General features: G+C 44.9%; 9 protein-coding genes across 9 annotated transcripts; 5 read left to right on the top strand and 4 right to left on the bottom strand.

Moving 5' to 3' along the window:
• Positions 1-129: 129 nt before the first annotated feature.
• LOC6535080 lies at positions 130-819 on the bottom strand. Its single transcript, XM_002095708.3, has one exon. It carries the CDS (start codon positions 475-477, stop codon positions 211-213), a length of 267 nt encoding a protein of 88 aa, XP_002095744.1. The 5' UTR covers positions 478-819; the 3' UTR covers positions 130-210.
• LOC120321415 lies at positions 765-1,204 on the top strand. The gene has a single exon (XM_039373770.1). It carries the CDS (start codon positions 852-854, stop codon positions 1,143-1,145), a length of 294 nt encoding a protein of 97 aa, XP_039229704.1. The 5' UTR covers positions 765-851; the 3' UTR covers positions 1,146-1,204.
• A 31-nt stretch (positions 1,205-1,235) lies between these two features.
• On the bottom strand, positions 1,236-3,627 carry LOC6535079 (toll-like receptor 3). Its single transcript, XM_002095707.4, has one exon. The coding sequence runs from the start codon at positions 3,625-3,627 to the stop codon at positions 1,834-1,836; it is 1,794 nt and encodes a 597-aa protein (XP_002095743.2). The 3' UTR covers positions 1,236-1,833.
• Positions 3,628-3,718: 91 nt separating this feature from the next.
• On the top strand, positions 3,719-5,349 carry LOC6535078 (vitelline membrane protein Vm26Ab). Its single transcript, XM_039373769.1, has 2 exons — positions 3,719-4,888; positions 4,956-5,349. The coding sequence occupies exons 1-2, from the start codon at positions 4,877-4,879 to the stop codon at positions 5,295-5,297; spliced, it is 354 nt and encodes a 117-aa protein (XP_039229703.1). The 5' UTR covers positions 3,719-4,876; the 3' UTR covers positions 5,298-5,349.
• A 514-nt stretch (positions 5,350-5,863) lies between these two features.
• Positions 5,864-6,762, bottom strand: LOC26536046. Its single transcript, XM_015195508.3, has one exon. The coding sequence runs from the start codon at positions 6,293-6,295 to the stop codon at positions 5,999-6,001; it is 297 nt and encodes a 98-aa protein (XP_015050994.1). The 5' UTR covers positions 6,296-6,762; the 3' UTR covers positions 5,864-5,998.
• On the top strand, positions 6,755-7,409 carry LOC6535076 (vitelline membrane protein Vm26Ab). The gene is made up of 2 exons (XM_002095704.4): positions 6,755-6,842; positions 6,915-7,409. The coding sequence occupies exons 1-2, from the start codon at positions 6,831-6,833 to the stop codon at positions 7,140-7,142; spliced, it is 240 nt and encodes a 79-aa protein (XP_002095740.2). The 5' UTR covers positions 6,755-6,830; the 3' UTR covers positions 7,143-7,409.
• Positions 7,410-8,450: 1,041 nt separating this feature from the next.
• On the top strand, positions 8,451-9,150 carry LOC6539637. Its single transcript, XM_002086487.4, has 2 exons — positions 8,451-8,515; positions 8,710-9,150. The coding sequence occupies exons 1-2, from the start codon at positions 8,504-8,506 to the stop codon at positions 8,977-8,979; spliced, it is 282 nt and encodes a 93-aa protein (XP_002086523.1). The 5' UTR covers positions 8,451-8,503; the 3' UTR covers positions 8,980-9,150.
• Positions 9,151-12,704: 3,554 nt separating this feature from the next.
• LOC6535074 (cuticle protein 16.5) lies at positions 12,705-13,449 on the top strand. The gene is made up of 2 exons (XM_002095702.3): positions 12,705-12,762; positions 12,826-13,449. Exons 1-2 carry the CDS (start codon positions 12,751-12,753, stop codon positions 13,246-13,248), a joined length of 435 nt encoding a protein of 144 aa, XP_002095738.1. The 5' UTR covers positions 12,705-12,750; the 3' UTR covers positions 13,249-13,449.
• A 279-nt stretch (positions 13,450-13,728) lies between these two features.
• On the bottom strand, positions 13,729-14,400 carry LOC6535073 (glycine-rich protein). Its single transcript, XM_002095701.3, has 2 exons — positions 14,377-14,400; positions 13,729-14,287 (listed from the first exon to the last, which is right to left on the bottom strand). Exons 1-2 carry the CDS (start codon positions 14,383-14,385, stop codon positions 13,877-13,879), a joined length of 420 nt encoding a protein of 139 aa, XP_002095737.1. The 5' UTR covers positions 14,386-14,400; the 3' UTR covers positions 13,729-13,876.
• Positions 14,401-14,766: the final 366 nt, after the last annotated feature.

Below are 14,766 nucleotides of genomic sequence, written 5' to 3'. Positions count from 1 at the left end.
TTCATAAGATACCATTGATTTATATAGTAAGCTATATATATATCTATAGTAAAGTATATATCCAAGAAACCTCAAAGTTACTCTTCCGTTCCCCGTTTAATCCCATTTTCCAAGTAAAAGACAAATGTGTTCGGTTGTTTGCGAGTTTATTTCAGTTTCATTGCGAGTGTCCGTGTATTATACTCCTAAATTGATCATCCATCCTGCAATCTACTTCTTCAGGAGAAGAGGAGAGGTGTAGGCGGCATAGGGAGCAGCGTAGGAGGCGGTGTAGGCAGCGGTGTAGGGAGCTGAGTAGGCGGCGGTGTAGGGAGCAGCCACGTAGGGAGATGCCACATATGGAGACGCCACGTAGGGAGAGGCCACGTAGGGCGAGGCTACGTAGGGGGAAGAGTAGGCCAGAGGAGCCACGATTCCGGGCTTGGCGGCCACGCAGGCAAACAGAGCGAAGATGACGGCGGCGACGAACTTGAACATCTTGGAAGGTTTGGTTTTTTGTTTGGCTTTACTTGTCGGATTGAACAAATGCAACTGATGTCTAAAACAGCCCAGACTTGTGGCTTTTATAGCCCCACAACCGAATGCTTAGCGACCTTGCAAGGTCTCCGGCCGAAAACACAATTATGTTGCTCAGGCCAGTCACGTACCATTTGCAGTTGGCTTCTGCGAACGGATTTATGTACGGTTGCGCGTACTTTGGCTAATTAAATTGGTGGGCCAAGAAATCCAAGAGCTGAGCTTAAGTGCCAAGGCTAATTGTGGGTGGTCATTTGGGTATAAAACGCCGTGTTCATCCAGCAGTTGTCATCAGTTTCGTTTGCCAGCAAATCCAAACCACCAAATCCAACAAGATGTTCAAGTTCTTCGCCGTTGCCCTCTTCGCCCTGATTGCCTGTGTTGCCGCCAAGCCCGGACTCGTGGCTCCTCTGGCCTACTCCGCTCCTTTGGTGGCTGCTGCTCCGGCGGCTGCGGTATACAGCCGGGAATACCACGGAAACTTCCCAGCTCCCTACGTGGCATCTCCCTATGTGGCTTCTCCCTACGTGGCTTCTCCCTACGTGGCGTCTCCCTATGTGGCGTCTCCCTATGTGGCATCCCCTTACGTTGCTGCTCCCTACACCGCTCCTCTGCTGCTGAAGAAGTAGGATGGATGGACCAGGACTTTGCGAAATCGATGGTACAACTCAAACCGAAATAAACAAAATATTAGAAATATAAAAATCAAAACGCAATTCTTTTATTATTATGCAGAAACATTTATTTAGCAAACTTTAGTTTGGCTAAACATATAAAGACTTATATGTGCTTACCTATTTTAGAATGTGAATTATGGTACAACAAAAAAATATCGCTTTGCCAGTTTACAGGATACATTTGTAAAGACTTACATATTTGCAGAAAAACGTTTTTTTTACTATTATTTTCTTACGCTTTTACTTCAAGGTCTAAAAGCTCTCAGTTATCAGAGCTCAGTGCCATACAGGAAGTCTGATCTATGTGTGCAAGGTCGCTTCAGATAAGCCTACAAGTGATTCTCGTCTTCCCTTACTGTTTTCCGCATTTGTCTTTGTGCATACAAATATGTGGTTCAAAGATCTTTGAAAACAAAAACAGAATATAAAATGTTTTATCTTACTAGTTTTAATGAGAGATTTTTGGCATAAGGACGTTATTTAACGAGCTCAGTTTTCTGCTTGCTTCTTTAAGTTGTTTTAAGTAAGCTCGGAGAAATTTGTGCGATATGAAATCTCCTAACAACCATTTCGAATTTCATGTTACTCTGCCAATTTTTTCCACTTTGTCATAAAATAAAAACATGTGGTTTAGCTGAGACTACTGAAGATCTTCACTGGCCAGGGTGAGATTAGCTTCCATTGTGGCATTAGAGCGGAAGACAATGCTGCTGCGATCATATCGACCAGATCGATGATTCTTAAGATATCGGAGGATTATCAGCGACACCACGCCCACCAGAACCAGACCGCCCATCACGTAGGCAAAAACCTGCATGAAGGCCAGGTGGAGTTCCAGATTCTTCGAATGCGATCCTACAATATCCAACTGCTTCGATAACATGTGGATCTGCGATTCTAGCCGGGATTCCTCAGCGGTGAAGGAGGCATTAACGGCCTCTTGGGTCTGACTGATGCAGGATACGTCTCGGATATGTGGGGTCTCCTCTAGATTGGTTTCCGGTTCAATATTGAGCACCACGGACTCGGCGAGCGATGGTGGGATGAGCAGGTGATGCAGGTAGGAGCAGTTGAAGCGGTTCCTCGATACTCCCAATTTCTGAAGCTGAGGAAAAGCTTTGGAAAACGTGTGATTTCCCTGCAGCTCAGTCAGTCCATTGCCGTCGATGAGAAACTTTCTTAGATTAGTCAGATAGGGCACAAACATATCCAAATTGAGACTGGTCAGGTTGTTAAAGGAAAGATCCAGTTCTTCCAAGTACTTCTGCTTCGAAAACATTCCAAATTTAAGCTCTCTAATTCCGGTTCCTCTCAAATTTAAGCCCCTCAGTCTCTTAAGTTGCGAGAAGGTGCTGACATTAAGAGGACCTATGGGATTTCCAGATACATCCAAATAAAGCATGTGTGTGATATTTGTGATATTTGATATGCTAGTCAACTTGTTGGCGCTTAAGTCCAATGTTTCGATATGCAAACTTTGGTGCAGGAAGAGCTCAGAAATTTGGTTGTGACTGGCGCGAACGAATCGAGTTGCGTTAATGGTCAAATTTGTCAGATAATTATTATCCAAGTGCAGCTGATGCACAATGTTCTTCTCTGTCAGCAGAAAGTTCTTCAACTCATTGTAGGACAAGACCAGATTTTCCAAGCTCGCCGCATCGGCAAAAGTGTCCGGATGGATAAAAACCAGGCGATTATTGGACAGATTAACCTCCTTGATGCGCCGCATATTGCGAAAGACTTCTGGTTGAATGCTGGTCAGTAGATTTCCCTCGAAGGACACCTTCTCCAGGTACTCGTTATCCTTGAAGATGTCGTTGTGCAGCTCCTTCAACAGATTGCCGGTTAGAAAAATCTGGCTAATGGTATGCAGGCCACAGAAGGCATTCACACTTAGCGAGGATATCTCGTTGTAGGACAGATCCAGACGCATTAGGACATTGGCACCAATAAACACAGATGTCTGGATAGAAGTCAGATTGTTGTAGGCCAGGTTCAGATACGTGAGATTACTGGCAGCACTAAAAGCATTCCTCGTAAGCTCCAAAATATTCGTATTCGAGACATCCAGGGTCTTTAGGTATGGGAATGTTTCGAACAGATGGAAGGGCATATAGAGTAGCGTTGATTCGTAAAACTTCATGAACTTGACCATATTTCCGGGTGGTATGTTCTTGATCACGACATTCTGACTGTGGGTGACCGTGAATCCGGTGACCGTGCAAAAGGCCTCGTTCACGTCCATAAATCCCATGGAATCATACTCGTCGCATCGCAGGGGGATGTCTCCCCCATTGCCATCACAGCCCGATATCACAAGAATAAGGATAAGGATCACTTCGAGTATCCTTCGCGTTTCATTCATCTTTTTTACGAACCGCTCGCCGTCAATTAACATTATACACTGCATCAGTGCAATTTCGCAGACTGCCATCCAGCTTCCACTCCATTTGTATTTACATATAATACTGTATTCATTGATTAAACTTTATCTGGCTCCTCCGAAGATTGCCAGCTTTCAGTAGTCCAGCGCAATAGTGATAACATATTGTCGGTCTGCACTTTGTTTTGTTTATACTTATATTATGCACTACAATTTAAAGGCAATTTCAGGATGACATCTAATAGGTTCTTTTAATATTAGATAAATGTTAAAAGACCTAAAATATCTAAAACTGATCTGCGGCAAGCCAGTTATGAAGAACAATTCTTTAAAAAATAAAATGTTTTATTCATCTTATTTGGAATTCATCCCCACAAGGTTGTGCAAAGCAATTTAGGTAATACGTATTGTTTATACATGTGTATATATCTTCTGGTATTCAATACTAAAAGCTAAAGAGCAAAGGGTATACAAGTTCGTCCTCTCCCCAAAAAGTGCCCCTTTAGGAACCTCTATATGTCTGGTTTCATTTTGCACCAGAGATATAAGGCACATTTTCGATTGTGAATGGATGGTAAGCTGAGCTTGACTCTTATAAAAACTGTCTGCTAACTTTAGAGCCACTGTAATCAAACGACCCCCTCGAAACTGCATCTCTCCATGCAGTTTATTGACCTTACGATGCGATGCGAGTGCGTACGTAAGTGGGATTTTTTGGCTCGTGGGTGAGATTGACCGCGTTGCATCAGCCAAGCGGATTAGATTTTGGCCAAATCGAAGGATCGAAAGGGCGACATGGTTTGTATTGCATAAAGCCCGTTGCAGCCGACGAACGTAACCCTGAAACTATGCGAGCATCGCAATCGCATTGGAGCGTGCACTTCGATTTCATTGATTTCTGCGCCAACTCTTGGCGCAGGAGGTTACTCATCGGCAATTAGCCGTGTCTGGTGGCATCAATCACATCGGGCTACTGGTCACCTTCGAGGCGACAACTTTTATGGGCTCACAATGCGGACGTGCCCGAAATAATGGATGGGTTTGGAATCGAATTCAGACTCGGATTGGGATTGGAATCGACCTTTGCAGGCGGCGGGCACGTAGCCAAACGGCCAATTGAGCTACTGAAAGGCCGCTCTGCATTCCCATGCAGGTGGTATAGAATCATTCGTCCGATTATAGTGTGTGCCCAGAAAATCAAAAGCATCTAAGCGATGTTCGGGAGCTATAAAAGTTGCATGTCGAGCGAATCAACTCATAGTCCAATTTGCTAGCTCAAATCAAACTAAACTCAACCATCATGTTCAAGCTGGTAAGTGGATGGTCATCCATTTGGATCCCGATACCTGGAGTGTATTTAACTGACTATGTTCTTACAGTCTGCCCTCGTTGTCCTCTGTGCCCTGGTGGTCTCCTCCATGGCTGAACCCAAGCCCGCCATCCTGGCCGCCGCTCCAGTGGTTGCGGCTGCTCCCGCCGGAGTCGTTACCGCTACCAGTTCGCAGTACGTGGCCCGCAACTTTAACGGCGTGGCTGCAGCTCCAGTTGTTGCCGCGGCTTATACCGCTCCCGTTGCCGCCGCTGCTTACACCGCTCCCGTTGCCGCTGCTTATACCGCTCCCATTGCCGCCGCTGCCTATACCGCCCCAGTTGCCGCTGCCTACTCCGCTTATCCCTATGCCGCCTACCCATACAGCGCTGCGTACACTACAGTTTTGTAAAAAGGATTAGAAAATACAAAAACGGCTTTGAAATGAAATAAGAATAGACCCTACTGGCAATAAAAGAAATCAAACGAAAGCTTTAAAGTATTATTCTTGGACGGGGATTGGTGCTCCTTTTTTTTTAGTGTAAAAATAGCATTTTTTATTGTTCTTCAGTTATTTTTCATTTGTTTGTTTTTAGGAGTATTCTACAATTATTTATTGTTTTCCCATTTTTTGGCGAAAGCAAAAGTTCTTATTGATAATTTAAAATAAAATCACGTAAATACATTGGTAAATTGTAAAGGCGTGTTACTAATAATATTAAGAATTTCCCCATTTTCTAAATCTTCTTTTCTGGAACCGCTGTTTTGCCCTCTGAATATGCGGAAATGTACCCCAAAAAATACCAATTCACTTGCGTCATTATCCATTGATAAATCGCAGATGGCAAAAGTGATAGATTTCTCAAAATGTATAGGTACATAGGTAGATACCCGGCATCTCTCGTAGGAGAATCACGTGTTGGCCATTTAAAAAATGCCGGCTGAAAGTTGCGTTAACCAAATAAGTAATAATGCCTGTGCGTGTCTAAAAATATATTTTCGATTCAAAGCGGGCAATAGCGAGTAAGCTAACAAACATAACAGGGAAAAGTATTCAACAGGAGGGACAAGAGTGGCCCTTGACCAGATTGTGGCCACTGGGAGAATGCTCCCCTAGGCAGCCACTAGGTGGACGGGAATGGAGGTGCTGTAGCGTCCGAATGGCAGCCACGCAGCTGGGTAGAACAAAGGATAGCTCGGAGGCGGTGCAGAGCCGACAAGTGGTGGTGGCCCCAGTGGTTGTGGGGGAACAGCAGCTCCAGCTTCCTGGCGAGGCGGTGGTGGAGCAGCCCGATGAGCAGGGGGCACTTCGATCTCCTCGGCAGCATCCTGGATCTGACCCGCCGCACCCAGGTGGATCAGAAGGAGGAGTACCACCTGAAATGGCCACCGATGGCGAGGCCTCATCATCTTTGAGCAAGTGCATCGACTTCTCCGTAGAGAACCGCTTGAGACTTACTAATTTCCTGTACATAGCTAATCCGAGCTGATAAGATCTGATAGCTCAACGTTCTGAAAACGAAATAAACATGATCGGAGCAATAGAACCCAGCTTTATAAATTTCTGAACGCAACCCGGCAGTTTTTGTGGGTCATTCAAAGACTTGCCGATGGATGGATCGAAATCCAGCGACGATTTGCTATGCAAAACACGGACTCACATTCGATTTGTTTTTCGCTTTTCGTCACGCTTTTAAAAATACCAAACGAAACCAAAAGTGCAGAGCCATAATGCTCAAGATTCTCCTTGGCTGGCTTTAAAATGGACTTGGAACCGATCTGAGAATGGCTTGTGCATACCAATGGCCAGGCATCACCTTCGCTTCGCTGTGGCTTGGAATTTTCTCGACCGATTCTGCTATATATACCCGGGTGGATGGTGTCTAGGAGATATCAGTCTAGTACTTGAGAACCAACCGTTCACAACCAACCCAAACCAGCCAACATGTTCAAATACGTAAGGATCGCAGGATAACTGGATTTCCTCCACGCCACGGATTACTCATAAGGACCTTTCCTATCCTTTCAGTTCGCTCTCTGCCTGTTCGCCATCGTGGCTTGTGTGGCTGCCAAGCCGGCGGTGATCGCCTCCCCACTGGCCTACAGCGCCTACTCCGCTCCCTATGTGGCCGCATCTCCCTACTCGGCTGCCTACACCGCCGCTTACACCGCTCCAGTGGCCGCCGCCTACTCCGCCTACTCGTACCCCTACGCGTCGGCCTACTCCGCCTACCCCTACGCCGCCTACTACCGCTAACTGGATGAATAGATCATTATAGATTTTAACCTGACTACTGAACCGGACCTGAACACATATACCTATTGCAACAAGGATACGTTCCTGATAACCACCCACACCATTCCAGCGCTATCTTCTCACATCCCTGGTATTAGTTCGGCGGACTCTACATTTCCCACCTTTGCCGTGCCGACTGCTGAAAGTTAAGTCATGGGAACAGGACATACCACTTACAGAAACAAAATATTTTTGTTGAAATAAATACTGCATTTTGCGTAAAACGTACATCACTTCTTACATTTTTCTTGGATCACTTATTGAACTTTGATGTGAGACGCTTATATAATCACATACTTTTAGGCAGTGCTCTTCTGTAGTGGGTACAAAACACTTGAAAGGCTGACACAACTGGACAATTAATTTGTTACACCATAAAAACTAATGCAAATACTTTTTATAAAGGGCAAACATTTTTTATAAAATAGTTAATACCACATTCTCACTGAACAGACATTATGTTGTTTTCTAGCCCTTAATTCATTAATTTCCATGGAGTTGAAGCAATTTTTTGCTTTATTGTATCAGTGTTTAGTCGATAAATTGCACAAATCGATCTTAATTGAATATACATAATAGCAATCTGGAAAAGTTTTTATTATCTTTTGTGACTGAAAACGTATTATTTGTTCAATAAAATAGGAAATGCAAAGGTTACTGTGTTCTCCATGGTGGGTTGTCTGTGCTTACGTTGGATAAAAAGGGTCAACGAGTCCGCCGGTTTGTTGAACTCGCGATGCTCTGATTCTGGTGTCCTCAACCTTAAGCCAAGGGCTCAACTCGATGACGTCCTTCGAAACTGGATAAACCGCTTCTATTTTTATTTGCATCTCTGATTAGAATGCAAAGTGGCGTGTTCGAGTGGCGGACAACTGAAACTTAAAGAATGAGCCGAACTCGGGAGAGGGCCAAGACGGTTGGAATGACACGCACGTCCATCGCCCACAAAACGCACTGAGTGCTAAATTATGATAATTCAATCCGCAATCGACAGCTGCTGACGCCAGTTGCGGAAATGCCCAAGTTATGCGGGAAAAAGCATTTATTGAAAATAAATTCACATGGAATGTATACCATTTGCAGGCATATCGACAAACTCAGATCTGCAAATTTTTTAATTGAGCTAGTAAAAAACAACCAAGTGTTTGGCCCTGTTTTAGCCCGTACGTGATAGAAATGTTTTAAACCTGCCGGGTTGCTGCTTTTCGAATGGGCTTTGTCAAGGATGCTACGGATACTTAGCTATATAAACGACTTCAGACCCAGCACAAGACATCAATCAGAAGTCTAACTTCGAAGCAATCACAACCAAATCAATCAAAATGATGAAATTCGTAAGTGGCCAATATTTAAAATTGATTACAAGTCTAAAATAAATATTTAAAAATTCTAATGAAAAGACGTGTACTCCAAATAAAATGATTGTAAAAAAGAACTATTAGATTTTACAAGCTATTTTTTTTATATTTTTAGAACTTCCTTTCAATATGTATTTATGTGTTCGGTTTGTTTGAATTTCTTCCTGCAGTTTGCCGTTGTCCTGTGCGCCCTGTTCGCCGCCGCTGCTGCCAATCCTGGTCTGCTGGCGTACAACGCTCCCCTGGCATACTCCACCCCCCTGGCTTACAGCTCCCTGCCAGCTGCCGCACCCCTCGCCTACACCGCCGCCTACACCTCCGCCTACGCCCCCTACGTCGCTCCCTATGCGAGCAGCTACAGTGCCCACAGTGTGGCCCACAGCGCCGCCGTGCCCGCCGTTTATGCCGCCGCCCCTGTGGCCACCATCCTCAAGAAGTGAGATGTCCCCGGATGCCGAAGGGATCCTGCAAGGATGCCGCACGTGTTCCGAAGACATCGTCACTGCCGCTGCAAAAGATACAGATACAAACAGAGATGGAGATACTTGCGCTCGCAGGCAAACAGAAATTAAAACGCAATGCATCAGGCCCACGCACTGACCGACTAAGAACCGAATCGAGTTTTATTCCTTCCGTTTGACTTTAATCTTGCCGTGGGCAACGGGAATTTCTTCTTTTTCTTCTAAGGAAACAGATAGTGCAGGTTGTTCTTCGAAAACCGTGCCTTATTTCAATAGTTACCTGAACAGGATTGTAGTACGATTTTCATTACACTCGAGTGCTCAAACTTAAACTATGCCAAAGGTCACAAGACCACTTTAAAAGATTATTTTGTGACGATGTAATGTAATGTATTCATTTAAGGTTAATCAGGCGACTATTTTCATTAGACAGCTCCCATATGACAGAGTGCCCTCAAAGGGTGTACCCAACTCTGACCTGTTTGCGTACCCATTCCGGTTCATCGACACTTTGCCACGTTCCAGGACGCAATCCTTGAGCTTGTTTACCCAGTTTGCACCCCATTATCCCTTATTCCTCTGACCCTTCGTGGCTTATATGGCCAGCTCGCGGCATTGTTTATTACTTTGATTGCAAGTTGCGTGTGTGAGCTTAGAGGTCATTGCATTTCCACCGCCACTGCGAACCTGGGAAAACATGGGACTCCATTGAAAGGCGCTGTTTAAATTGCATTTTGCTAATCGCCCGCCATCGATAAGTTGAACAAGCCACGCCTTAATCGAGCCCACTACACCAACTCTGGCATTAATCATACGCCGCGTGCAACCGTTGAAAAATTTGAAAATCAAATCAAGAGAACGACATTTAACTAAGAAACAACATTTTGCAAATTAATTGAAGTCTTTGAGTTGCTGATTCTAAATTCCCCTCGATGTTTTCAACGCCTTCATCACGCCCCCCTGAATAGCAGAAAAACGCCTCCTTCTGCACGTGCAGTTGCACTTCTTGCAGCTAATTTACTTGTTTGTGGCTGCAGTCGGAAAATTAAATTAAAATTTAACGCTGCCTTTTGTCTCGATGGTCACGCCCCATTAATGAGCTGCCCCCTCGCGAAGCATGCGGCGAATTATAATTGCCGAAGCCCCAGAAATTGCACTTAAACGTTCCGTTTCCCAGGCTGCAGTTGGGGGTACTCTATGAAGGAGTTTCTTAGATGGGGTGTGTAAGCTTAAAGTTATGTTTAGTAAACAGTTAAGTTAAACAGTCTAGTTTACTGTTTACATGCCGTATTTCAGTTAATTGTTTCCTTGAAAGTTCGGAATTTAATGCTGGCTTATTATTTATTGAAGTTAATTTACTATAGGTCGTATATAAAGTTGTAGTTAATCTAGCTAATACCAGACGCTCCCCAAATCGAATATGATATCCAAGCTACCTCCAATTAGCAGTACGCATATACAGTTGGCCAACTAGGGGACTCCTAGGCCCATGTGCTATAATTACCCCCCGCTGTTGGGCGAGTGCTCAACCAATTACAACAATCTTGTCTAATTGACAGTTGTACACTGTCATTCGAGAGCATTGGAACGATAATACGGGGCTGCGTCGATTAGAACTTGCTGCGATTAATTTGCGGACACATCAATAACAAGCAAAACCCGATTTAAAGGCGCTCGCATTTCAGCTGTGCTAACCAATAAATTGCGTTTTGATTTAATCGCTGTGTTGCACAAGTGCCACAAAAATAATTACCTGCGATTTTTCGCACTGTGTAGATAGCAGCGCGGCACCAACTGCGCATTGAGCCGGATCTCAGGAGGCTCTTAATTGAAATGCTTGGCTACTTTGATTTACAACCCAAAGGTGCACATCGGGTGGAGAACTTCGGCTGGACTGGACTGCCATCGCCATCGGAATCGCCCACATGGCGTATGCGTATGCAAATCCCCTTCGAGTTACGCATTGGGAACCAGGCTGTTGCCCTGCTCCCCTTTTTCCCCCCATCTTAGCCACCTTGTATTGTCAACTGCTTTTTGCCTTTCCATTTACCCGCAGGCTGTTTCTGGACTGAGCTAAGCCTTTTCCTTAACCCTTTTCATACTACTGGGTGTTAATCGCCCCCTTCTTTTTGTGCAAAAAATAAACTTTTGTTAGATTTGTACAAACATATTTGGTTTATCATATATAAGTGGTTCTATTAAAACAAAATTAATTATCCTTTTGAATGTTCTAAAGAATGTTCTCTTCTGATTATGTGCAAACCTGATCAGTTTTTAGATACTTTGTCAAAATAACATTTCGCGTTGAGTTGTATTTACTTGCGCAGAAGGTGTTAAGTGCACGCATGCGTTATTGGTTCGACTACCGCCTGCAGGGCGGGGATTTCAACAAGTGCTGGACTGGGTCCCCAATCCAATCCCCTTCTGCCCCCTTTTCAGCCACGCCGCTTTCATAAGTGTTAAGTGCTTTGAGCTTGCGTAAAGCGCTGTCTGAAAAATATGCTTCGAGTGGGTCGCCGGCAATTAAGTGGCAGCCGCAGTTCCCTCGGCATTGTTGCTGCAGTCGCATGACTTATGGGTGCACTGCTTCATAAGTTACCACCGCCAGCGGCGTAGTGTAGCCCAGGACCCCCTCCCGTTCCACGAGAAGATCGACCTTGCCCACGCCCCTGTCTGCGATCGGTTATTGTTCTAAGCGCGTACTGCATTTGCCCCACATACAACGATCTCGAGGCGGATCTGGATCTGGTTTTGCTACGGTTTTACGCACAGGTGTGTAGCTGCCACGCCCCTTTCATTGCGGGTCTGTGTTGTAATTAAGACTTTGGCTCCGAATGCTCGAGCATTTACTGCGAAAATTTCTACAGCAAAATAGCCTCACGCATTTAAATGAATTTAAACGGCGGAATGAGCGAAACTAGTTGCCTGCATGGAAATAAATGCATACAAGAACCCACAAAAGGCATCATACAAAATGCAATTTAAGTTTTTCTCACGCACACCTTGTCGCGGCGTCGGCTTAGGGAAAATAGACCAAAAACAAATTTATCAGAAATTATTCAAAATCAAAACAGAAATTGTCGACGCGTTGATCGAAGCGGAAATACCCTTTGACTGGACAAAATAATAGATATCCAATAATCATTTGATAGACATTTTATAAATAAAACAGATTTAAAAAGAGAACAACTTATAATAAATCATGATAACACATAAAGTGGATTTAAAATGTACGCCTTAGTTTCCCAATATATGTACTAACAAGGACTATAAATTGATAGAATGGAAAGTAGATGTGATATTTCATTTAGTGACCTCCCAGAGTAGCCATTAAAATCCTTCTTCTTTATGGGATAAAAACAATCTCCCATTTCATTTTGTTGTAACATCCCACCGATAGGGTATGGCCAAATCCCAGCCCAGGCCCACATCCGCGTTGACTGGGGCGGGGCAAGGTGGTGCTCGGTGGTGCTCGGTGGTGCTGGGTGGTGCTCCGGTGGGTCCCAGGCCTCTATCGCGATCTCAATACCCGACAGGCCAGCTTTGCATGTGGCTCTCTTGGACTCGGTTTTGGGCTATGCCTATATCTCTCGATTGAACAAAAGTAAAAGTCTCTGGGCCGCCACTTTGGATCCGTTCTCGTGTGCATTTCGGCCAGGTTTTTGGGCTATAAAAGCATTTGTGCCTTAAACCGAAGCATTATTCAGCTTTGTGTTCTTGCCACGAGTTCAACTTGCAACCAAAACCAAAATGTTCAAATACGTAAGTGATGCTGAACTTCTTTGAAAAGTCCTTTATTTGCATCTCATTTTTTCCACCAACTAGTTCGTTTTTGCCGCTTTCTGCCTGGCCAACGCCGCTGCCGCTCCTGGCTATTTGGGCGGACTAGCTGCTCCGGCTTTGCCGTTGGCTGCAGCTGCTCCGGCCATCTCCTACGGACACGCCTTGGCTGCTCCCTCGATTGCTTCTTACGGACTGGCCCCCAGGCTTAGCTATGCCGCCCCGGCCTTGGCGCACGCTCCTCTGGCGGCTCCGGCCATTTCCGCCTACGGATTGGGTTATGGCCATGGTCCCATTGGCCTGGCTCATGCTCCTTTGGGACTGGCTCACGCTCCTCTGGCCGCTCCTCTGGCCGCTCCCCTGGGATTGGGCTACAAGTCGGCCTATCCCGCTCTGGGTGCTCCTTTGGGACTGGGCTACAAGACAGCTTTGGCTGCTCCTGCCTATGGACTCGCTCATGGATGGTAAGGAAGCTCCATGCCACACAGCATCGTTTTCCGCATGTATTTCGTTTTGTTTGAATCGGTCAGAAAGAAGGTGTAAATACACAGAACAAAAGAGAGAGAGAAATTAGTGAAGGTTTTGTGAAGTGAAATCAAATTATAAAAAACCAATTGTGAAGAGTGGATTTGATGTTGAAATATATTTCGTTTGAATTTAAAAAAGATATATAACCTACGTGTTTTATTAGTCCGAGGGTTTAAGAATATATGAAAGAACTTGCTGACAATTTATAGATTAGATTAAGTATTTGGATCTTCCTTTGTCCAAAATATCAAAATTGTACTATTGCTGTTTTTGTTATTATACAATTTTTGATCAAAAATATGTTTTCGTGAACCACAAAAATTTTAAACATTTCTATAAACCTGAAAGTATTGGCAAATAGGAAAATTCCCAAATTTGTCTTCTCATATATTATATATGCTTTTTTTGTACACTTGTTGCTTTGTCTTTATTGATTTATTGACTTGCTAAGTGACTGACTGAATAAGATTTGGGTACTGCGAAGTATATGACTTGATTGAAAACTCTCACATGTTGCACGCCCGTCTCGGCTCCACTTGGTTGAACTTTACTTGACTTGGAAGCACCTTTACCAACCATGGCCATAGCCATATCCCAGTCCGTATCCCAGACCCAGACCGTGTCCTCCGTATAGTCCATGACCGTAGCCTCCGAGGTATCCGTGGCCCAGGCCATAGCCGTAGCCGCCCAAGTAGCTCTTGCCGATAATCGTCTTGGAGATGATCGGTGCATGGAAGCCCAGTCCCAGACCCAGTCCTCCGTAGTGGCCGCCGTAGCCGTGGCCAAGGAGTCCTCCGTAGTGCCCGATTCCTAGACCCAATCCCAGGCCATATCCGCCGTAGCCATGACCAATTCCTATTCCAATGCTGGGCGATGGAGAGGGAGCAGGTTCAGGAGCAGGGGATGGCTCTGGAGCGGGTTCAGGAGCAGGAGCTGCCAAGATGGAGGTCGTCAAGCAGGCGATAGTGATGAGTAACAGCTGTATATACAGGAAAGGCAATTGTTATTCAATATAGTCTTCTAGAGTATTCCTCGTATTATCCTTAGATATCCCCTGGTACTACTTACTCCTTTCATCTTGTTGTAGGTAATTTTCTGGCTGCTTCTGTGGAGGCTTAACCAATTGTGTTGCTGCAGTTGATCCCAGCAGGCCTCTTTTATACCAAATCCCAGTTCAGTGGATTGTGTCCCCACATGGACATCGGTGATCTAATGAGCAGTGCCACAAAGTAAATCTAATTCGAAGACAAGTTGCCCAAGTTAGCGGCATGCCACAAAACCATCCGTGGTTGCTGTAAATGAAAAGAAAATCCAACACCTGCTCTTTGCCTTTTGGGCCAGCATTGTATAATCTGCAATCGGGTTTGGCATTTACCAGTCCACAATGGTTCCAGTTTCAGTTTTTTATTTGGCCTGTGGGGATTTTAAGTCTGGGAGGTGGCCTTTTCCTTCGTTTCA

This window comes from Drosophila yakuba, chromosome 3L (assembly GCF_016746365.2).
Source record: "Drosophila yakuba strain Tai18E2 chromosome 3L, Prin_Dyak_Tai18E2_2.1, whole genome shotgun sequence".
Lineage (NCBI taxonomy): Eukaryota > Metazoa > Arthropoda > Insecta > Diptera > Drosophilidae > Drosophila > Drosophila yakuba.
This window is presented reverse-complemented; position numbering and strand designations above follow the sequence as displayed.